General features: G+C 31.3%; 3 protein-coding genes across 11 annotated transcripts in view; 1 reads left to right on the plus strand and 2 right to left on the minus strand.

Annotated features, from left to right (window-relative positions):
• Positions 1–735: 735 nt before the first annotated feature.
• LOC133327955 (activating signal cointegrator 1 complex subunit 2-like) lies at positions 736–3,283 on the plus strand. Its single transcript, XM_061536500.1, has 6 exons — positions 736–765; positions 831–914; positions 979–1,136; positions 1,199–1,940; positions 2,022–2,158; positions 2,233–3,283. Exons 1-6 carry the CDS (start codon positions 736–738, stop codon positions 3,281–3,283), a joined length of 2,202 nt encoding a protein of 733 aa, XP_061392484.1.
• Positions 3,284–5,832: 2,549 nt separating this feature from the next.
• Positions 5,833–6,815, minus strand: LOC133327956 (lymphokine-activated killer T-cell-originated protein kinase-like). Its single transcript, XM_061536501.1, is given in 2 exon segments — positions 5,833–6,371; positions 6,374–6,815. Coding segments are annotated over 2 exon segments (981 nt in total).
• Positions 6,816–13,511: 6,696 nt separating this feature from the next.
• The window catches only part of LOC133327929 (casein kinase I), a 31,671-nt gene continuing 21,375 nt past the window's right edge, over positions 13,512–23,807 (minus strand). For 5 of the 9 annotated variants that reach the window (XM_061536467.1, XM_061536466.1, XM_061536469.1 and 2 more), the window contains 4 exons: positions 22,837–22,917; positions 19,289–19,387; positions 14,384–14,490; positions 13,512–13,939 (listed from right to left, as the gene is read on the minus strand). In XM_061536467.1, the coding sequence (XP_061392451.1) occupies positions 13,888–13,939; positions 14,384–14,490; positions 19,289–19,387; positions 22,837–22,917 (339 nt within the window). In that variant the 3' untranslated portion in view covers positions 13,512–13,887. The remainder of the gene's footprint in view (positions 13,940–14,383; positions 14,491–19,288; positions 19,388–22,836; positions 22,918–23,807) is intronic. The other 4 variants (XM_061536472.1, XM_061536471.1, XM_061536473.1 and 1 more) reach the window with 1 other exon arrangement.

Below are 23,807 nucleotides of genomic sequence, written 5' to 3' on the forward strand. Positions count from 1 at the left end.
TTCATCACATATTTTATCAATTACCTTTTTCATATTCTTTTTTATTTGTACCATTATTTTTTTATATTTTTTTAAAAATAAAAATATTTTTTTGTTTCCCCTTATTGAATTCTGTTGTCGTCGCACGTGTTCCAACATCAATGTTCTCTCACAATCTGAGCACAATTGTGAATATAAACAAAGGGTTGCATTTTCTGGTACTGTTGCCATATTTCTCTGTTAATAGAAAAAAAAATGTTAAAATCCATCTGGAATGAAAAACAATCAATAAAATTACTAAAATTATGGGTCTGTGAGGAGGCTAAGACTTAGGCAGAGGGGGGCCCTGGGACCCGCCCGCCCCTTCGAAATTAAATTTTTCTACAGTAAATTTATGTTTGGAACAGCGAATATTTTCATTTTATACTAGACTACGTTTAGACTACTAAATCCATTAGATCTCAAACGCCAATTCCATTGCGTATACGTCACGTTATCCTGTTCACAAATCCAGTGGATTATATGTTGACAAAAAATGCCACTCGAAAGTGCTAGTTGTACACCGATGTGCAATGTTGCCAACCATGAGAATTATTACTAGATAAAACTGTGACAGATGGACAGAATAAAAAAACATATGTTTTTGTTTTGATACATCACATCTAGTTCCAATCGTTCATTTCAGGGAATAATATATGCTATGAACTAGTTCATTCATTCGATTCGTAGTTGGATGTGAAAGAATTTCCCGAAAGGATGACACCAAACGAAAGTAAAGTTATCAAGGTAAATCCCCCATTTTAATATTCCATTGTGAACAATATTAATGTATGTCTGTCTGTGTATTTTAGGATAATCCCGATAAAAAGTCTCTCAAGGAGTTGACTTTCTCTGTAATCGGCGACGATGGTGTTAGGCGAAATATTCCTGCATTGGTACATATTACATACCCATATGTATTCCAAGTACAATTAAAATGCATATAATTCTGGTTTTTAGGATAAACATTGGGCACCACGATCCATATTTTCCAGCTACACTGGCCTGGTAGTTTCCGGTGGCCATTTCAAGGAGGGAGCTGCCTTGGAGGAATGGAAACATGAAGCGGAAACTTTCAAAAATGATATGGAATTTTTGTTAAGCCTAAGCCAGCATGAGTAAGTCAGAATGGGTCAACCGACATAAAAGAGTATTGAATATTAAAACTTTCCTTTTTTAGATTTTGGTCATATTTGTTGTATCAACAATCTGCCCTGGCGGCGATTGTTTCATTTTTACAAAAAGCCACACCATTCTATATAAATGTATTCACCGAATTACCTGCAGCCGAAATTCAAGAGCTCTATGAGTGTATTCTAAATCTGATTTTACGCATAATATGTCGCATACTCTCACCCAAGGAGTCCAACGAATCATGGTTGAAAAAAGACGAATTGAAGATGTTGATATACGAAAATTATCTTGTTTCCATTCCCATGCTTTTCGATCTATTAGTAGCGGTGGGAAATGCTACTCGTGAAAATAGTGAATTGCTGAAGAAGATTTTCGATAATCTTTTACTGCTACAACCGAATTATAAAAAGGATTTACAACATGCTTTAACCTATTTCCGCGTGGCATTCCGTTCCATACATACCCAAACGGAAAATGAGGGTTTTGAAGGTGCCGGTGGTGGTTTACCCGATGAAAGTTGCGAAACGCCCTTTGATGATGTTGTCCTCTACACATTGGATTGTGCTTTCACACTGAGTGTGCTGTTGGATGTATGTCCCGCTGCCAAGCAGATATGTTCGGAAATTAAATTGGCACAAGTCATTGCCAACTTCTATGATAATACACTGCCGTTCCTTTATAAAAATATTTATGTGATAAATGAACAATCCAAAAGTCTTTTGTGGATAAATCATGCTCGTTTCCAGTTTTTGAAAGCATTTCGTTGCATTGCCTATTCTCATGTTGAAGCTGTTTTGGCGAAACCGTAAGTTGTTCCTCATTTGGTCCTTGCAAAAAATCAATTAAAATTGTTTGTTGTTTCCAGAGAGACTGGTCTCATGGCAGCTGAGGAATTCATTGGCCTTATGACGGAATGTTTATCTGAACAAACATTTGTGGTTGATTATGAACGCCACTATCCCTTATCGTTTGATGTGGATATTTTAAAACAGGCCTGTCCAGATGTGTACGTTTTCTTTCAGATTTGGCTTGCATGTTTCAATGGACCCTTATATTTATATTATATTTTCTTTTAAATAGGGATAGTTTCAAAGCCGATTTTGTTGTTGATGGCTATCGCCGCGAATGTGCCAGTGCAGCAGTAGACAATATAAATAACAACAATATCAAAGAAGAAATTTACAATGAGAGTCCCAGTCCAACATTGCCAAATAGCTCAGAAGAAGCTGCCAATAACCTAACACCCAAGGATAACGGTAATTCGAACGAAACTTCTGCAACAAACAGAGATTTAGAATTAGAAGTTACAGTAGTGCTCGATTGTTTACCACACCTGGGCACTGGTTTTGTACGACGTGTGCTCAGCCGTTATAACAATGCAGAGGAGGCAATATCTGCAGTTTTGGAAAATAATTTACCACCCGATCTAGCTGAAGCTGATCAAACTGAAGTCTATATACCACCAGATCCCCAGGACAAAATCTATAAAGATACGGGTGTTAAACATTTTAATATCTTTGATGGCGATAAATACGATATAATGACTCAGGATAATCCTCAGTGTATTATAAAGAAGGGTAAAGGTATGCCGAATGTGCCCAAAGATGCTGCACAATTGCTCGATGATAAACGTGATTTAGCTGCCATACGACATAAATATCAAGAATATTCCTTGGTCACCGAGGGCGATGATGAGGCCGGAGAGAATGATGAATATAACGACGAATATGATGACAGTTATGAAGCTTTGCTGGAGAGTGAAACTCGTGTTGTAAAATCGAAAGATATGAAACAAGTTTTGGCAAATGTAGCCGATGAATCGGAAGATGATGAAAATGAATCGGAGGAGGAGGATACGAGTCAAAAGGAAAATCGTAAAAATATGAACTTTTGTGAAAATCCAGAAGATATACGGGCCCGTTACGAAGCCAGGCGGCAAGCTAAATGGTCCAAGAAGGGACAAGCACCTCCAGCGCCACAAAACTTTGATGTGGTTGGCAAACAAAAGGGCCAGGGACAAGAGAAAGATGTTTTGCGAAATCGCCAAAAGAAAGAGGCCAATAAATCGTCACGAGCCAATCATAATCGTAAGGCTGGTGCAGCCTTTAAACGTAGTAAGGGTATGCTTTAAGCACAATTTGATTTTAATGTGAAATTTAATAAAAAAAAAAACAAAAATATGTAAATGGTTAATATGTAGTGTAAAAAATATGATACTAATAAAAATATATATATTTTTTTATGAAATCACTTGAAAAGAAATTTAAAGATACGAATTTATATATATTTTAGAATATTATTTAGAGTATACCCTTTAAAATCCAGGCTTAAAATCGGGCATTCCATTCTCTTAATATTGGATGTTTAAAAATTTAAAGTTGTAACCCTAGAAGGAATGCGCTAATAAATCTTATCTTCCAACAATGTGCAGGCTTGATAATTGTACATTGTGCGATGCATGGTTCAAATCAGGTAGATATAACAAAAGTTATTTTCAACAAAATTTTAACACTTTTTGTGTGGGAGCTACCAGACGGAGTGGGCCTATGTTCCCCATCTTCGATCTTGACTTAGATTCGTTAAAAATACGACGATGTGCAGAGTTTGGGTCAAATCGAACATTACAATCGCTTAATATTAGATTTTTAAAAATTGAAAATTTGTTAACAGAATACGTCATTCTGGACTCAATTCAACACGCTATGCAAAATTTCGCCTTAATCGATCAAAGATAATGTCTACTTGTTTACATTTAACAAAAAATATTTGATATTTTACATATCTTGGAACTTGCAAATAAAGCCATTTTTCTCATACATAACATTTGTGTATATGTATATTGAGTATATGTAATAAAAATTTAGAATTCCATCTAACCATTTGTAAAAATTTCTTAAAAATCGGTTAAATATTCGCTGAGTTATTTGCATTTGAATTCAACCATGTTCCGAAATATACTTACTGTTCGGTGCTGGGCGCCTATTACCTGAAAATGAAAAACCACACAAAAATTGATTTATTTTAAACGGCAATTTTTTGCTCTGCCGGTTTGTTGTGAAAATCATAGCATACTTTTAGGCCAAGGCACATTCTGTATGTAGGTAGTCCGATATTTAAATTGATATATGATTTTGTATGCAACGACGGCCTGACACATACAGCCTTATTCTGGATGTCAATTCCATGTGAATTTACTCGCTCTTTCCCTTCGCCTTATTCTGAACAACATTTTCCAGTGAATTTTTTCGCATTCTCGCTTTCGCCTTATTCTGAATGAAGTTCGAAAGCGAAAAAATCCGCTTTGGGGAAAAATTAGGTATTCTCAATTACAGGGAGTAGGAAATTTTGTGCGAAATTTTTCGCTAATAAATTTAAGGGGAGTTGACTACAAAAACATAAGTAATAACTATTTTTATGAAAAATATTTACACAATACTTATTCTATGACGATTTAGAATATTATAAATTAGAGTAAGCAAATTTTTAACTGGAAAACAACCAATAAAATGCCATTGGAAATCCTATTGATAACGATGCATGCTGAAGCAAGTATTGCCAAGAAATGTATGAAGGTAATAAGGAATATTTAAGTCGAGTTTGATTTTTAGAGGCGAAATACAGACATTTTGGGTGAGGATCTGTCTCTCAAGAAAAAAATTTTAAAAATTATGGAAAACCCAAATTTGCCTGATTAGCCGCTTAACAGTGAAAAACTTAAATAAAAATTATAAAAGAACAAAAAATATTTTTTTTAAATTATCGTGTGCATGATTTGATGGAAGAAATAAAGGAGTAGGAGCAAATCATAAAATAACAGGCCATTTTAAGAATCTGGGGAAATAAATATCGAAATTAAATAAAAAGGCACACAATTAGGTAGTGAAATAATAAACTGAATTAATTAATTCAATCGCAGATTTCTTTCCATTATTCGTTGTTGTATTCTCAGTTGTAGTTGTTGCATCAAATTGCATCAAAACAATGAACAGCTGTTTCACATGCCATATTGTAGGTTGCCATATTTTTAAACTTTAATTTATTTTCTTTTAATTACAAAGCATTTATACAGCAGATTATAGATATTTCACATTTTTATTGTTATATAGTTTAAATAACAATAAAAAGTAAACATTTTTAATAAAAAAATCAAGAAAATGAAATATTGAAAAATATTACACAATTAAATTACAATGGGGCAACACACATTGCAACTTAAATTACAATATGGCCACACACATTACAACTTAAATTACAATATGGCAACACAAATCTATTTTTCAACCACCATTTTCGAAAACTCGAATCAGCATCTCGCATTTTTTGCGTCTCCCTATTCATTCAGAATAAGGCGAGAATGTGAAAGCGAAAAATTTTTTATATGCGAGATATCTCCCAGCGAATATCCAGAATAAGGCTGATAATTTAGGTTTTTATCATGGAAAAACATTCTTAAAAATTAATCCTTAACTAACTCTGAACAAATTCTTTATAAAACACGTTTATATTCATCATAACCGTTGGGGAAAAATATCATTTAAAAATCTTACCCAAATATTAATTTAAAATCGGCCAAAATAAAACACAAATACAATTTGTTTAGTACTAAAAAATGAAGTATATTTTAAAAATATTTTGAGAGTTGACTACAACTCTATGAAAAAAAATAAGAAAAACAAAATCTCAAGATTTGATTGTCAAAGAATCATATATGATTTTGGCAGATGGTCGGTGTTTAGGATCTTCATTTGTGCACAAATAAAATAACTCCATTATGACGTTGTAATCTTCGTGCAGCTCAAATGCCTGGGGTAATGGTGGTCGAGTACCATATGGCATGGTTGCATCCAATGGCTCCAAATCACTTTGTTCTAGGGAATTTTCTTCATCTTCCTCTTCATCCTTTTCAGTATCATCTAACCTTTGTGAGTGAGGCGGTATCAATGCTATGGTCTCATATATTATAAGACCCAAACTAAAAATATCAGCTTTACTGTCAATCACCTCTTCATCTTCGATAATTTCTGGGGCACACCAAAGTTCAGTGCCCACATATCTTAGTTCGGGATTTTCTTTGAAATCGATTTTGCCCTCCTTATTCAGCGGCAGGCTTACACCAAAATCACACAATTTACAGATTTCAAATTCGCCTTTAACCAAAATATTGTGCGACTTTAAATCCCCATGTAACAACATTGCCTCCGTGTGCAAATAATTCAAATCGATATATCGGTCAACATTTTCCTGATATCCTTAGCCGGCAAAGGCCCAGCGTCCTCTTCCAAACGTTCTTCCAGTATTGATCCCAACGATGTGCTACAACATTCCAAGGCCAAGCTATCAACTTCATCGTTATCCTTTTTTGCGATAGCACGAAACCCCACAATATTAGGATGTTTTAATTTGCGCAGAATTTCGGCTTCTTTTCGTATACGATCATTAAATATTTTGGAATTTTCACCATTTGTACGTCGGGTGCGTTGCGAGACACGTTTAATGGCCCACGGTGAACGTATTTGGCCGCTGGGTTTTGGTGATCTTTCCAAGAAGTACACATTGACTCCGGTGCCATAACCAAGTGTTTTCATCAATGGAGAGGCTGGCACCTGTAGTGGTGTGTTAACTTCTAGGTGAAGATTTCTGAGGGGTTTCCTAGGTGTCTCCATATCGGTAAAATACTATTGGGAAAATATTGTAAGTTTAAAAAGAACGCGCTAGAAGGCAGACAACAAAGCGGAGTGATTTCTTTGGCGGCGCATGGCATATTAGTTGAACGGCGGCGGCACGCCGACGACGCAAAATGGAAAAACAAACGTAAAAACAAACCAGACGTCACACAAAAACATATATTTTTTCGAATTAAAATTACAATTTTTACCTTCTTGTGAAAATTTTTGTATTTGAAAAATATATAAATACGAACTTTATTTCATTTCGACCAAACTGGCTCCATTTTTAGCCGGTTTGAGTAAATAAATTCGGCGGCAGCACGCCGCCGTTTCCTTAAAGACTCCACCTCTGCTAGAAGTAAATTAGGGATAAGTAAATCGACTTTCGACTAATCGACATTTTGTATTGAAATATCTAAAAGTCGACTTTTGATTTTTTAAGAAATCGCAAATTCAACTTTTCGAAATCAACTTTCAATTTTCTTCATAAATACTTGGTTTATTTTCACCAAACCCAAATTGCTCTAAAATTATACATTCCACAATATTATATTCAGCCTTATTCTGGACTTCAATTCACCGTGAATGTGTTCGTTATTCTGAACCAAAACATGCAGCGAATTTGTTCGCATTTTCACTTTCCCCTTATTCTGAATCAAATTCGAAAGCGAAAAAATCCGCTTTGGGGAAAATTAGTATTCTGAATTACGAGTGGGAGAATGTGATAGATTTTTGTGCGAAAAGTAAAGGGAGATGACTACAAAAATATAAGTTTTAAATATTTTTATGAAAAATATCTACACAATATTTTATTACGAATTTGAATATTATAAATTGTTGTATTCGTATTTTTAATTCAAAAACAACAAATAAAATGTCATTGGAAATCCTATTGAAAACGATGCATGCTCATCCAAATATTGACACGGAATGTATAAAGGCAATAAGGAATATTTAAGCCGATTCTAATGCAATTTGGATTCAAAACAATATATTACAATTCATGAAAAAACCTCATAGCCAAATTTTCCCAATGAACCGCTTAACAGTGAAAACTCAAGCTACAAAAAACGTTTTTCTTCCAAATTTATCGTTTGCATGATTTGAAGGACGAAATAAAAGAGGAAGAGCATGTGGAGAGAAGAAATATCGAAATTAAATAAAAAGGTACAAAATTATGAAGTGAAAAAGGAAATTGCAACTTAATTTAATGCAATCGCAGATTTCTTCCCATTATTCGTTGTGTCTTTGACATGATTGCAAAGACCGCATTGGAGGTCTTTGTCATCATAGAAAAGTTCTTTTATTTGTTATCTGTTGTAGTTGTTTCACCAGATGTTTCACATGCAGATATATATGTTGCCATATTTTAAAACTTACATTTATTTTCTTTTAATTATAAAGCAGTTTTACAGCGGATCCTTGATATTTCACATTTATGTTGTTGTAAAGTTTAAAAACAATGAAAAATAACATTTTTTTAATAAATCAGATAATAGAATATTGAAATAAATATTACAAATTTAAATTACAATAGTGGTCTGTTCCCGTACTGCAAGAATCTTCTAGATTTTACTATTTTCTTCGATAGCATAAAGGAAAATTCATTATCATAGTAAAAAGTAGTAGATTCTTGCAGTACGGGAACATACCATAAGTTTCATATATTCCAACCACCATTTTCGAAAATTCGAATTCGCATCTTGCATTTTTTGCTTCTCCCTATTCATTTAGAATAAGGGAAGAATGTGAAAGCGAAAATTTTTCCACAAGCGAGATTTCTCCCTAGCGAATATCCAGGATAAGGCCGACTGTTTAATCGGTTTAGAACTTTGATGCATCTTTAGAAAAACTCTTAAAGATTTTATGCTTATGGGACGGATAGTCTTTTGAAAAATTCTTTTAAAAATCATTTTTTTACATTATTATTTAAATCGTAATATAATTGAAGATACTCACCTCCATTTGCTACCACAAATGCAATCAACATTATTAAAATATCAAATAATTTAAAGTTTTTTTGTTGTTGTTTCAGACCTATTGAAATCAAATTTTTTTTACAAAGAAAACAAATTAACACAACGCACACATAAAGCGGAAAAAATAAGAAAATAAATTGATAAAAGAAAAATTAACAAAAGTTACACACTAAAAAAAAACTGACCTTATTTATATATGTTTATCATCATCATTTTTTTATAACTGCAATTGGAATTTAATTTGTTTGTCATTGGTTTTTATTCTTATTTTTTATTTGTTTTTTTTTTTGTGTCTGCGGGCATTTCAATCGGAGTTGTTTGTGGGATTTTTATTCGAATTTAATTTAATTTGGTTTTTTGGGGGGGTGTTGTATTCTTTTTTTTTAATTTTATGTTTTCTGTTAGCAGATTTAATATGTATATAGTACTTCATCCATTATTAAATACATTATTATTTTAATATATTATTTATTTTAAATTTATTTTTGTTGTTGTTTTAGTTTATAAATAATAATAAAAAATTGCTTCAAATTTACAATAGCATTTTGTTGATTTTTTTTGTAATGGGTTGTTTTTTTTTTCATTTTTCTTCCGAGAATTTTGTCTTTATTTATTTTTTTAATGTAAACTAACATTGTTTTGTGTTGTTGTTGTGTGTCTGTGAATAATTTTAATTCGAAAGAAGAGCATTTTTTTGATGTTCATTTTGTGTGTATGTGATTATTGTTTTTATTTTGTTTAAAGAAAAAAATGTTCACACAAAAAACAAAATAAAATTACATTATTTATATATGTCAAAACAAGTATCTCTATTTAAATAGCAAACACAAAGTTTGAAAACTTAAATTAAATATTTTTTACAAACTTAATTATTACATATATTTAGATTAGAAGTAGTTGAGGTATAACTAAAATATATGTAAAGGCAAAGAAAATTAACTATAAACTAATATTTTTATTGGATCACTTTTTCATTTTAAAAATAAAAATTATATTTTTTATTCATTTCAAATATATTTGCTTATATATTATTAAAATAGAAGAAACATGATATAATAAAAATACATATGAAGAAATTAATGCACTTAATGCGAATGACAACATGATCATATAGACAAAAAATGTTTGCTGAGAGAGAACTGAAAAAAGAGAGGAAAAGTGAAAGAGGGAAAACATATTTTTATTAATTTGGGCCAGGAAAAAAAAATATTTTTCATTAATTTACTTTTAAATATTTTTAGTCAGTTTTACATTTTTCAATTATTTTTTTTTATTGAAAAAAATGTTTTTATTAGTCTTTGCCTAAAAGTATGCAACGTAAATGGAGTTATTTCTCAATTACTGTAATGACGGCCAAATAAATACAGTTGCCTATGAAAATTGCTAGAGTTATCACAGTGACAAAAAAACAACATTTGCCATTATCAGCTGCGGCTACCAGTTCTAAATGTTTCGGGTTTTTCCGATCGCTAATTTTGTCAATATTTATAGCATTATTTAAAAAAAAAATTTATAAGAGCAATACACAATTAGATAATAATTTTCGTTCCATCGAAAAAAAAAATCCAATTACGACAAGGCGGCTTATATTCACGAGCCAGAGCAGGGGGAAAATAATTCCGTAATAATCCCAGTGCTCAGAAGCTTTTTTTATCGCTGGGGTAAAACTTACGGTATTAAAAAAATATTCTGTTCACTTTTTCGCCAAACTGAAAGTGTTTATATAGAAAATATGACCAGCCTTATTCTGGATATTCGCTGGGAGATATCTCGCATATAAAAAATTTTTCGCTTTCACATTCTCGCCTTATTCTGAATGAATAGGGAGACGCAAAAAATGCGAGATGCAGATTCGAGTTTTCGAAAATGGTGGTTGAAAAAAAGATTCGTGTTGCCATATCGTAAATTAAGTTGCGCTGTGTGTGGCCATATTGTAATTTAAGTTGCAATGTGTGTTGCCCCATTGTAATTTAATTGTGTAATATTTTTCAATATATTATTTATTGATTTTTGTTATTAAAAATTGTTGCTTTTTATTGTTATTTAAACTTTATAGCAATACAAATGTGAAATATCAAGAATCCGCTGTATAAATGCTTTGTAATTAAAAGAAAATAAATTAAAGTTTGAAAATATGGCAACCTACAATATGGCATGTGAAACAGCTGTTCATTGTTTTGATGCAATTTGTTGCAACAACTACAATAGATTACAAATAAAAGAACATTTTTTTATGATGGCAAAAACACAACGAATAATAGGAAGAAATCTGCGATTTAATTAATTAATTCACAGTTTATTATTTCACTACATAATTGTGTGTCTTTTTATTTAATTTTGATATTTTATCTCCCCAAATTCTTAAAGTGGTCAGTTATGTTATGATTTGCTCCTACTCCTTTATTTCTTCCTTCAAATCATGCACACGATAATTTTAAAAAAAAAAAAAATATTTTTTGTTCTTTCATAATTTTTATATCAGTTTTTCACTCTTAAGCGGCTCATCAGGCAAATTTGGTTTTTCCATAATTTTTAAAATTTTTTTCTTGAGAGACAGATCCTCACACAAATGTCTGTATTTCGCCTCCAAAATGCATCAAACTCGACTTAAATATTCCTTATTACCTTCATACATTCTTTGGCAGCATGCATCGTTATCAATGGGATTTCCAATGGCATTTTATTGACTGTTTTCCAGTTAAAAATTTGCTTACTATCATTTATAATATTCTAAATCGTCATAGAATAAGTATTGTGTAAATATTTTTCATAAAAATAGTTATTACTTATGTTTTTGTAGTCAACTCCCCTTAAATTTATTAGCGAAAAATTTCGCACAAAATTTCATCTCATCTGTAATTCAGAATACCTAATTTTTCGCCAAAGCGGATTTTTTCGCTTTCGAACTTCATTCAGAATAAGGCGAAAGCGAGAATGCGAAAAAATTCACTGGAAAATGTTGTTCAGAATAAGGCGAAGGGAAAGAGCGAGTAAATTCACATGGAATTGACATCTAGAATATTTCATTGAGTATTAGAAAAAAAAAACAATTTTTGACTTATTGACCTTTGTTTATTTTGTGTAATGCCAAACTAACTACTCACCTTTCTCGCAAACACGATCAAATATACTTACACTGTTTATAAAATTTCCAACTATATTATGGCAATTAGATTTAGATTTAGATCCATTACGTACGTATGGGCCTATAGTACATTTCTGGACATGATCGCGGAACAAGTCAGTAAATTGATTAAGACATTCTGGTATTTACGACCCCTATTCTACACATATCGATGTCATACAAGGATATCAACGTCATTTTGTTGGTACTTATGAATTTCTGAAAATCGAATGAGAAAATTGAAGCTCACAGTCGATTAAAATTCCACAAGGTCTACCTGCAATTGTGCATTCTTTAAATTAATCTAAATATCAGAGCAAATCGGGAAGTTTAATTAATCATCCAGTTGCACAGCTAAATTCCCATTAGCCGTTTCCCTTGGGAATGATCCGAGTACCTTCCGAAATTATTCAGAGCATCATCACTGCTGCGCTGCTCACTCTATATACCTGCTGTTGGATGTATACCCGAAGTAAGGCAAAGATACTAGCGAATGATTGTGATGAGCCAGCCAGGGAAGAATGCCGGCAGAGGTGAAACATACAGACCGATTTCACATATGTCCCTACTAGTAAAATACTCTTGAGGAACTATTCCATCGCCATTGAAGAAAAACAGATGTCTGCTTGTCCACAACAGCATTTCACACCACATCCACATATGATGACAAGAACATATACTGTAAAAACCTTCGATCGAGATTGAAAACTCGGATTATCAACTATGATCAGGTCAGGACATTAACCTGAAAACTACAAAAGGCAGACTAATGTAGATTATCTACATTAGAAGGCAAAAATCACCCTCAAAATGAATAGAATTCTACAATATATACATATATATCTATTTCCAAATTGAAGGCAACTGTTATGGGGTAATCATGAACATAACCAGGCAAACTAAATATCCCCAAAATTATATCGAAAAACACAAAAACAAAATTTAAATTTTTTGAAAATTTTCAAAGCCTCAGAATTGAAACCGAATATGAAAATGAGGAAAAAAGGCAGTGAGTAATGATAAAAGGATAATGATGTATAGTAATGGAAGAAAAGTGGAAACCATTTGTGAAAATCAACGGAGCCATACAAAACAACATATTTTGTTTATCAATGAAATTAAAGATTAAAGTTTTGATTTTTTTTTTTTTTTTTCATTTTTGTTTTTAATAGGTTTCTTTTTATATTTTTTCCGCTTTTCTTTTTTGTTGTTGTTTTCTTGATGGGTTTTTGTGTTTTTAATCTTGTATACAAATTAAACTGTTGTTGTTGATGTTGCTGATTTGCCCCCTCGTAAAAAGGCTAAAGTTGTTATTAAATTATATAAGTTGTGATTTGTTTCTTTTTTTTTTTTGTTTTCATCTTTTTTTTAGTTTTACTCTTACTGCTTTTTTTGATCATCATCTTGGTTTTTATCATTATCATCATATCATTTAATAATAATATATCATGTTATCAATCTTTTTTGTTTGTTGTTGTTGTTTTGTTTTTAATTTAATTTATAATAGAATTATAATAATTTATATAATAACGCAAAAAAATAATAAATTGGTAATAATAAAAAAATAAAATAAAAAATATTTTAAATGTGGTTGGTTTCTTCCTCTTCTCTTCTTCTTGTTTTATCTTTTGTTTTTATAATAAATCATAATAATAATGCTAAATTAATAATGTATGTATAATATAATTTTTATTTTTTTATGGATTTTTTAATGTTTTTTTTTTTTTGTTTTGTTTGTTTAACTTTAAATGTTTTTAAATTACAACGGAAGTGTCGGTGTATTAGTAGTTGGTGTAGGCGTCAGCATTGACGCGGATGGAGGATAACGCAACGTATGTTGTGACGTTGCCTGTTGTATATAATCCTGACTTGGATTATTTAGAACGCTATCCCTTGAATTTGAATGTGAAGTGGCGCGTAGCAATGTAACTGCTTCGCGTTCTGGACTACATTGAACACCATCTAGTCATTTTTGACGCGATGATTTCTTCTTCTTTCGTTTAAAGAAACAACAACATCTGTAAGGAAATTGCAAGGGGAAAAGGTGTTTTAATTTAATTTATTTATTTAATTTTTTATACAAAAATGTTATGTAATAAGAGCTCTGTAGATACAGACCAATTAGTTTTTATAAAGACATATGGTCTCCAAAAATACCATTTGGTCTGTATAAAGACCTGTGGTCTCTATACAGATCAATTGGCCTTTATAAAGACCTGTGGTCTCTATACAGACCAATTGGTCTTTATAAAGACCCGTGGTCTCTATACAGATCAATTGGTCTTTATAAAGACCTGTGGTCTCTATACAGACCAATTGGTCTTTATAAAGACCTTTGGTCTCTATACAGACCAATTGGTCTTTATAAAGACCTATGGTCTCTGTACAGAATGAATGAATCTTTTAACCTATAACTTGGATCTTGTCTTATATAGGCGATGACTACTTGGTGGTTTACTTACTTTGTTTCATCGACTAATTCAACTTCAGGCTGTTGCGTTATGGGAGTATTTGAGTGACCAGCAGTGGGATCGTCCGCATTTAATTCGCCATTTGTCGAACTCACAACCTAGAAATGGAAGAAAACAACAAAAAAAGAAATAAAATATAAAGCATTAAAGTTAAACATTGCAAAGAAGGAAAATCCTCCCCCGTCATCAATATGAGGGGGGACGACAATAAAAGGAAACACAAGTATACATATTGACAAAAACTCTGGAAACGTTTACAAGATGTAATATAAGAGAACAACAATAGTACATAGTAAAAGAAAATATCGGTGGTGTGGAAATTCATATGTTTTCAATATCTTATTTAAATGCTGATTTAAGTGGAAGAAAAAAAGTAAAAAAAGAAAAAAAAAAAAACAAATTAACCTATTCAAAAATGTCAGTTAAAATTGCTGCTGCTTCTTTTGAAGGGAAGAATGTGAAATGGAAGGGAAAATCAATTAAACCTAAATCAGCATTTTCTTAACCAATTCCACCCATTTCGTACTAAAAACAATTACAGCAATGAACACAAAACATTAAAACCAAACACTAATCAAAACATATAGATAGAACACAGAGGACACCACTAAATACTGACATTTACTCTAAATACCTTTTTATATATATAATTTTTTTTTGTGTGTGAAAAAAAAATAAAAGAACCAAAAAAATACATTTGCTTGCTTTCCGATGTCTCTCAAAACAATAATTAAACTTAAAACTATAAATTTTATTAGCTTCCGTCTTTTTTTTTGTGTTGGAGGGTGTTGGAGCGATAGGGGAAGAATTGTTATATGATGCAGTTTGTCATCATCATTAGTTTTCATTGCTTGTATCTTTTTTGGATTGATTGCTTGAGTTGGCAGTATTAGTGGGAGCAACAACAGCAGTGGTAGCAGCAGCAGCTGGAACAGCAGTAGCAGCCTTAACTGATTTCTCTTCCTCGCTACGGTATGCCTCAAAGGGACTATCATCGTCAGATGATGAATCTTCGGGTAATTTCTATATTAAATTTTAATTCAAATTTGTCCAGAAAAAATAAAAAAGTTTTTGAATTTCTTTACTCAAATTAATCCTCACAAAATAACAACATAAAGACATAAAGGTTTTATTTTTGCGGGTGCTTTAAGAGAGGGCATTTATTTATTTTTTTCAAAACTATGTCATTGTCGGCATGCAATTATTTTGTTAAAAAATTTCAAAACATTCCATATTAAAAATAACATCATGCATTAAAATAAAATTTGAATGTAAATGGATTTTGTTTTTATTTTATTTCGTTTAACCTAATAATCAATCATTAGTGTAGTTGTTTACGATAATTTTTTGGGAGTGAATATATATCAGGGAGGAAAATGCTCAAATTTCATAATAGTTGGTAAATAAATGTTTAATTCAACACTGTAACTTTTGCAGAAAAAATACTCCGTAATTTTTACTAATTTTTTTTCAGAATATTGAGAATATCCGCAACCGAATTGACTGCAATTTAGTATTTTTTGTGGTTAGGAATCTGAATCAGTTTTTGTATACCCTAACAAATGTCCCTACCAAAATGTAAATATATCGGTCCACTTTAAGGTATAACGTACATATAGCTCCAATAATTGTTGGTATATTTGAAAATTTTTTCAATAAAATTGACTGTAATTTGATATGTTGGATTTTGACTGAGTAGAAAAATCTCCATCAAAAAATACCCTTTAGGTATAGACCCCATGTAAAATATATATCCCAAACAATGTTTATGTGGTATTTTAAGGATTTTTGACAGATACTGACCCCAATTTTTACCGAATTTTAAGATTTTAGTAAAATTATGCATCCCTTTGCTCCTTTTTTCGTAAAATTTTATTACAAATATACATTTTTTAATGTTACTTATGATTGTGCATTATTTACGAAAAAAATGTCTACTTTTTACACACTGTATGCTCTACAAGAATCTATCTACACAAAGAAGTGCACTGATTTGTGGAACTGCAATAGATTCAAAAAAATACAGCTGCTGATAATTGTATTGAAAAAGGAAACACATTACAAAACTATACCCTACACCATATATAAAAAATGAAATATGGATGTGAATGGTATATGTAATTCGTGACAAAAAAGTACCGAACAAAATAAAAATAACGTAAACGTTGAATATATATTAATAAAATCAACAATACTTATTATTTATAACCTAACCTCAAATGTTAAATGTAGTGGTTGATAATTACAAATGGAACACAACTATTGGTTTATTCCCGTAGTGCAATAATCTACTATTTGTACTATTTTCTACGATATTGTTGTAAAAAATGCAGATTCTTGTAGTACGGCAACAGATCATATGTTATTCAAAGGAAACTGTCCTTATTTAAAAGAAAAAAATCGATGTTATCGATAAAATCTATTTTTGTAACTGCAAATCCCTATATTAGAATAGCTCACATATAATTCATATAAATCAAGAGTTTTCGGTTTTTTTTTTAGGAATAGAAAACCGGAATGGATGTACTTCCCAATTCAATATAAAAATTTTATTAAAAGTAAACACAGTTGATGATATATTAATTAAACTAATATAACAAACACTAATTATTAAAGGCAGTTTTCCACCTTTGGATCCCTAACATATATGACAGCAGAGAGAAATATAATTTTGGCGGGAAAAAGGAACGAAAAGATGTTTGTGGGAGTAGATGGTGTTTATGGATGGACCAGGATATAAATAAGGAAAAAGTCGGATAACAATTTATTGTCATGTCCGATGACAACGTAGAACCCCTTGTTAACGGAAGTATTTTGTATAAAACAATGTTGGTATGTACACCCTTTGAATATCGTTGTGATGAACATATTAATGACTGTCAATTTCAGAAAATAAAAAATAAAATAAAAAATAAAATAATCATATTCAATGCATGAAAATTAATCTGAATTCCATCGGAAAGCCATCATGACTTAATAGGCTCATTTACAGCTCACCCGGTGGCTACGTCTAGTAGGAAAATTATCGCATCTGGAACTCGATGAGGCTTCTCAACAAAGCCACCATAGCCTAATGCTATGGTGGCTAGGTGAGGTTTATTAACAAATGATTAATATGTTTTTTTATGATCGGATTTGGATGTATTGCTCTGGAAAACGTATGCTTTCAAAATTATCTTGACTTTGGAGGCCCATTTTCAGCTCGATGGATACGTCGTCATGTAGCAATGTTGTCGTATCTGGGACTCGGAAATTCCAAAAAGTTATTGTCGAGATGCCTCTATCCTAATCCCATGGCGGCTTGGTGGATTTACACATGATAAATACTATTTTATGATCGAAGAGATGTTGGATGGTATTGATCTGGAAAAAGTTTGCTTTCAAATCGGCGTATCTACGTGGCACTTAAGCAATGAAACCATTGCTGTTTAGGGGAAAAGTTTCCGGACCTCACCTTGTCTGGAAGAGGCCACCGATATCATGTGTTTTAAAAACTTGTGAGTTCCTCTTTTGGACCACGTACAGGAAAACGTAAACTTCAAAATCCCAACGTCGATTTAAGACCTCAAATATATAAAACATGAGAATATTGAAAATATAGGACAGCTGCCTTTTAGCAAGGTTATCCTCTGAGAAAACAAAATGTTAGAATATGCTCATATAACCATGAAAATACCTGAAACGGAACCGGACGGACCTTCGTGTCTGTACTGATAGAATCATATCAGAAAAGCCAAAATTGTCGCATCTGGGCCCCAGAGGAAATTAAAGAGTTCTTGTTGAAAAGCCTCTCCAATGTCGATTTAAGACCTCAAATATATATGTCATGTGGATATAGAAAATATAGGACAGCTGCCTTTTATCAATTATATGGTCCTGTAAGCGTCTTTTAACTTATATTGTTTTCCATTACTAATGCCATACTTTCCCCTCTTTATTTTGAAATAATATTTGAATACAAAAATAAGACTTTTATTATAACTGACCAAGTTTTTTTTTTCTTTTTTGGACAAGCCAATAGTTTTGTTTTTCCTCTAAAATATCGCGCGAAAAAAAATAAATTTGAGAAAATCGTTTTGTTGATGAACATGATGATAATTCAATGATTACTACCTACCATCCAAAAAATATGGTGTAAGGTGGGTGTATTGAAAAATATATATTCAAACAATGTCTAACTAAGAAAAGCCAAAAAGTACTAAGACGACAAATTGTTGTTGTTGTCCACACAACAACATATATTTATACAAATTTTAGGTTAGGTTTTCAATTCTTTTTTGTATTAGATACCTTGAATGAATGTAGAGTAAATCAAGTGAAAACATTATAACTGAAAACACCAAAAATATAAGAGTCTGTTGTTGAGGTTGTTGTGGTTGGTTGTTGTTGTTGTTGGAGGTGTAAAGGGGTAGGGAAGTAATAGAGTAGAATATAGGCAAAGACGCACGTACAACACACAAATTGTAAATTGTAGAAAAAACAAGGTCAGGAAGGAAGAAGAATAAGACAAATAACAATAATAAAAAAGTAAAATGTTTGACGCGAAAAGGATACACAGCATTTGTTTTGGGGGAAACCATAAAATTCAAAACATAAGACAAAGAAACAAAATAAATATTTGGAACAACACACATAACCTTTAATTTATACAATGAAATACAATTTTGAAAAATAACTTTCTAAACATAATTCAAACATTTTTTTTTTCGATTACAAGACTGAACAATGAACGTTTTTTTTTTCAATAATAATATGTTTGCTTTAATTAATTTTGTATTTAATTCCAGTATATTGTTTTTGTTTTTACAGAAGAGCCAGACGAGACAAACAATAAAAGGAAAATAGAGAAAGAAAAAAGAACAACAAAATGATGTTCGACACTCAATAACGACTTACCTGTACAGAACCATGCCTATCGGCAGGCGTAAGATTGCCCAGTGTAGCACCTGGTTTGGGTACATCTGGCCACGCGGCAACACCTCCTTTGGCATTTGTCTGTGTTTTTAGGACGTTCGAGTTTGAATTCATTGCGTTTGGTGTCAAATTTTTTGGGTGATAGATGATTGGTTGGGAATCAAAAATGTGTCATCCACAATGGTAGAGGAGTGTTTTTTGTTTGGAATAGTTTTCGAATCAATTTGAAAGGTACGCAGCACCACACACCCATTTCGTACCCACACCACACACATTCATAGTTGTTGTTGTTGTTTTGTTAAAATGTTGAAAGTTTGTTTTTAAATGTCATTGGAAAGGAGGTGTTACAGTTCGTTTTTTATTTTGAATTTTGTTGGTTTTATTTTTTGTTTTGGAAAAATTATGAAAAAAATAAAAATAAAAATTGTTGTATGAGTTTCACAATAATTCCACATGACATTGTTGTTGCTACATATGTATTTGTTTTTAGAGAAAGAGCATCTAATGGAAATAAGTAATGTGAACAATGTATTGCTGTTGTTGTTGTTGTTGTCTCATAATGTATTGAAACTAACCTTGATACCAAAAATTAGGGAAATAAAGTATATAGAGAGGAACAAAACCGAAAAGCCAAAAAACAAACAAATACAATGTCATATTTATGAAATGGAAATGGAAAAGCGTTCAATTTTTCTTTTTACCAGAAAAAAAATACTGCTACCATTTTACTGGAAAATTAGATTCTTAGCATTACTTACTAGCTTAAAACTCGCGCGAGAATATGAATTTGCAAATTTGTAAGCTTTCGTAGACTACCAGTTTGCTTAATATTTATTTTTGTTGTTGTAATGTTATGGTTAGTTAAAGCGTTTACAAACACAATACAAATATGAATATTGTAGTAATTTAATAAAAATGTCCTCTAATTGAAATGTACATATATTTTTGTTATTTTCAACCATCACCAATGTTCGGAATTAGTATATAGAACAGAATAGAATATACTATGTAATATTAGGTCTACAAATTTTCTCTTGAGATAAAATCAATAAAACAACAACATGAGTACAAAATTGAAGTAAAAATTAAACATGGAAAAAGTAAGTCGAAATTTTAATTTTCTTGCAGTTGTGCTATTTTAGATGGTGTTGTTTTTTGATTTTATCTCAAAAAAAATTTTTAGATCTAATTAAGAGGAAAAATATTGCTTAAGAGAGAAAAGAGGACCAGTTATTTTAAGGAGACTAATTAAAACTTTTTTGTGTTGTTATTTATAAATTAGGATTTATTCAAGACTAAAACTCAGTCTCATAGAACATCAAAGGGTCGGTCACATAAAAGACAAAGGCTTCTAGTTCAACCCCATCCTACGATGAAAAATATTATTATAAATTGCTTGCCAGAAGATTTTGTTATCCTCTAAGAAAAAACAAAATGCCAAATTACAACCACTTCTGTTAGAACATGCTCATAGAACCATGAAAATATCTAAAAAGGAACCGGACGGACCTTCGTGTCTGTACAGATTGTATTAGGAAAGATAAAATTGTTGCATCTGGGGCTCACAGGAAACTAGAGAGTTCTTGTTGAGAAGCCTCTGCAAAGTTGTTGTTTTGGCGCGGTTTATGACCTTTTGGGGTCATTTGTTTTTTTTTATTCCAAAATGGAGTGCGCGATTGAGAGATGATTATGGTTTTTAATGGTCGGAGTTGGATGGTATTTATCAGGACAACGTGCGCTTTCAACAATACTACTTAATCTGATTGAAAGGTATCCTAAACCACGAGCGAAGACCACTACGGTAGACCCTCCAAAAGAGAAGACTGTGAGTGGCTCTAGTCTGAGCCCTCAGTACCATCCCGGTAGTCGGTAGTATCGATGGTGAAAGATGTGGTGAATGCCAAACCCACTGTCTCAAACCTGGAAGCCTAGAAATCCACACCGGCGCCTAGCAACCCTGCTGCTTCACAAGAGGTACTTGCGAGTAGCAATCATAGATCGTGCTGACCCCGATGGGATTATCAGTGGCGATAAATGGTTGCTGGTCGACAGTTATCTGAAGGGCCTCTTCCGAAGCTGATCGACGGAACCTACAGTTTAGTCAGATCACCTGGCATAAAGGCTTAAGGTTGTTAATTGTCGTAATAAGGAGTCTGCGGATATCGAGCGGGATGGTGTGGATCCCACCACCTTTTAAGGCGTTTGAAAATCTGCCCAGGTGTTAAAAGACAACATACCTCTGGGGAGAGGTGAAATCACATGTGCGTTTTATCCGGGATTACATCAGGACATTGAAAGTGTCCACTTAGCAAATCTTACTATCTGTTATGATGTTAGAATAATAATACACCTCTGGTAAAAACTGAAATCACCTATAAATTTTTATAGGATAAAAATCATTTAAAGAGTAGCGAGCAAATTCCAATGGATTGGAAATTAGATTTTATTTTTTGAGATAATACATTGCGACAGAATCAATTCGTATCGCATAAAATTTAAACAAAAGATTGCATTCCAAAGGACTCCATTTAGGTCTGATCGAATAATAGTCAATTTAAAAACAAGTGAATATATTTTAAAGCCAGAATACCACTTAATAAAATAATTACCAAAACAAAAGTAGTAAATAAATAATGATAAACATATTATAAATCCTATTAGGCAAAGGAAGGGGGGTAAAATCACTAAAATACTCATAACCTAAAAAACCATTTGGTACATAAGCAAAAACCAAAAAAGCATTATGAGGAATTTATAGGGAGAAAAGCAATGCGGGGGGTGGGAGGTGGGAAGAGGACATGGACAAAAGGATATTTAAAGCAAATTAGCTAAGAAAAAATGAAACCTATTTCAAAATGTCTAGCGTTTTAATTTCTTTATTACAATAATAGGGCGCACTAGCTTTGATATTCTAACAAAAATACTTCTATATATATACGACTACCGCTCACGCACAACAAACACCGTAATTATTCTTTCATTACGTAATTGTACTTATAATTGGAATATAAACTCCATATATAGTTTAACTAGTTTTTAGTAGTATCTTCTAACCTCCAAAATTAAATATTCTTCTTCATCGTCATCATCATAATCAAAATAAGAACCATCCTTTTGATAATGAATGTGAAGTGACCAAAAAAATTAAATAAAAAAACAGGAATAAAAATATATATCCACACAAAAACAAGAAGAAGATTAAGAACAAAATTGTACATATTAAGAAGAAAAAAATTTAAACAAAGTCGAGAGAGAAAAAAAACCCAAAATACAAAGTAGTAGGTAAATGTTGAAAAACAAAATAATATTTATATATAAATAACCCAAAGATAATAGTAGTAGTTGTTTGTTATTGTGAATATAAAAAAATATATGTTAAATACAATATTTTTTAAGTATAATAAATATATATATATATATATATATGTAGTATGTTTTACTAATAATGATTGTATGTATAAAAAAAGTATTTATATATTGAAATATGTTTGTATTAAAGAAAGAGAAACATATTTTTGGATATACATTACCTTGCCCGTTATATTATGACGATCTTTATTTGGTGAAATGATAACTTCATGACCCGTTTGTAATGAACCAACTGGCGTTGACTGCATTTTTGTTGTGGTTTTTATTGAAGAAATTAAACAGATCCATTCCATATCGATAATGTGTTGAAAATTTGTACATTGTGTTTGTTGATGTTGTTGTATTGTGTTGAAAGTGTGTTGTTTGTTATATGTTCACACACGGTAAAACAAAAACATTATTTTTTGGGACGACACAACATTATTTTGGAACACACATGTTTTGTTGGTTTTGTTGCAATGCATCACGTTGAAAAAAAAAACATATAAAAAATAAAATATATATTTAATAAAAATTCAATTTGATTTGATAAATTTGATTTAATTTAATAGAATCACTTTTTTACGCTCTGTAGCACAAAATAAGAAACTGCAAAATGGTAAATTAACATAAAAAACACTGGTTATAAACCTATTATAAATATTATATTAATAATAGATTATAATAATAGGATTATAATAGGATGTGAAATCATGTAGAAAATCAAAAAGGCTGGCTATAAACCTAATCTCAATTAGCATGAAATACTAATATAATCTATTATAAATATTATAGTAATAATAGATTATAATAAAACATTTCATTGAATATGAAATCATGTAGAAAATCAAATAGCTTTATTGAAATTCAAAATATCAAATTGAAAGATTTTCCGAATAGCAAACTATCACATAAAGGGCTAAAGGACAATAGGTATTTGAGCAAGAATATTGTAGAGTGCTAACTATTGTAGATATATAGGGTCTAAAGACCTATGTCTTATAAATTAATAAAAAAAATCGAGTGGTTTTGTGAATACTTTTAATATGTAACTTATAAACTAAAAAGCTCGTATTGAACATCAAAGGTTTTTAGAATATTAAAGTTCAGATGTCTAAAGGAAAAAATATTTTTTTTTTTAATTAACTTATAA

Source organism: Musca vetustissima, unplaced genomic scaffold (assembly GCF_032173495.1).
Source record: "Musca vetustissima isolate MV318-11 ecotype Yass unplaced genomic scaffold, APGP_CSIRO_Mvet_v1 utg13007, whole genome shotgun sequence".
Taxonomy (NCBI): Eukaryota; Metazoa; Arthropoda; class Insecta; order Diptera; family Muscidae; genus Musca; species Musca vetustissima.

Excerpts from the sequence above, each read along its gene's own strand:
- LOC133327955 (XM_061536500.1), top strand. The coding sequence starts at position 736 with ATGACACCAAACGAAAGTAAAGTTATCAAG. Across the intron at positions 766-830 it reads ACGAAAGTAAAGTTATCAAG|GATAATCCCGATAAAAAGTC; the intron begins GTAAATCCCCCA and ends TGTGTATTTTAG. Across the intron at positions 2,159-2,232 it reads AAACAGGCCTGTCCAGATGT|GGATAGTTTCAAAGCCGATT; the intron begins GTACGTTTTCTT and ends TCTTTTAAATAG.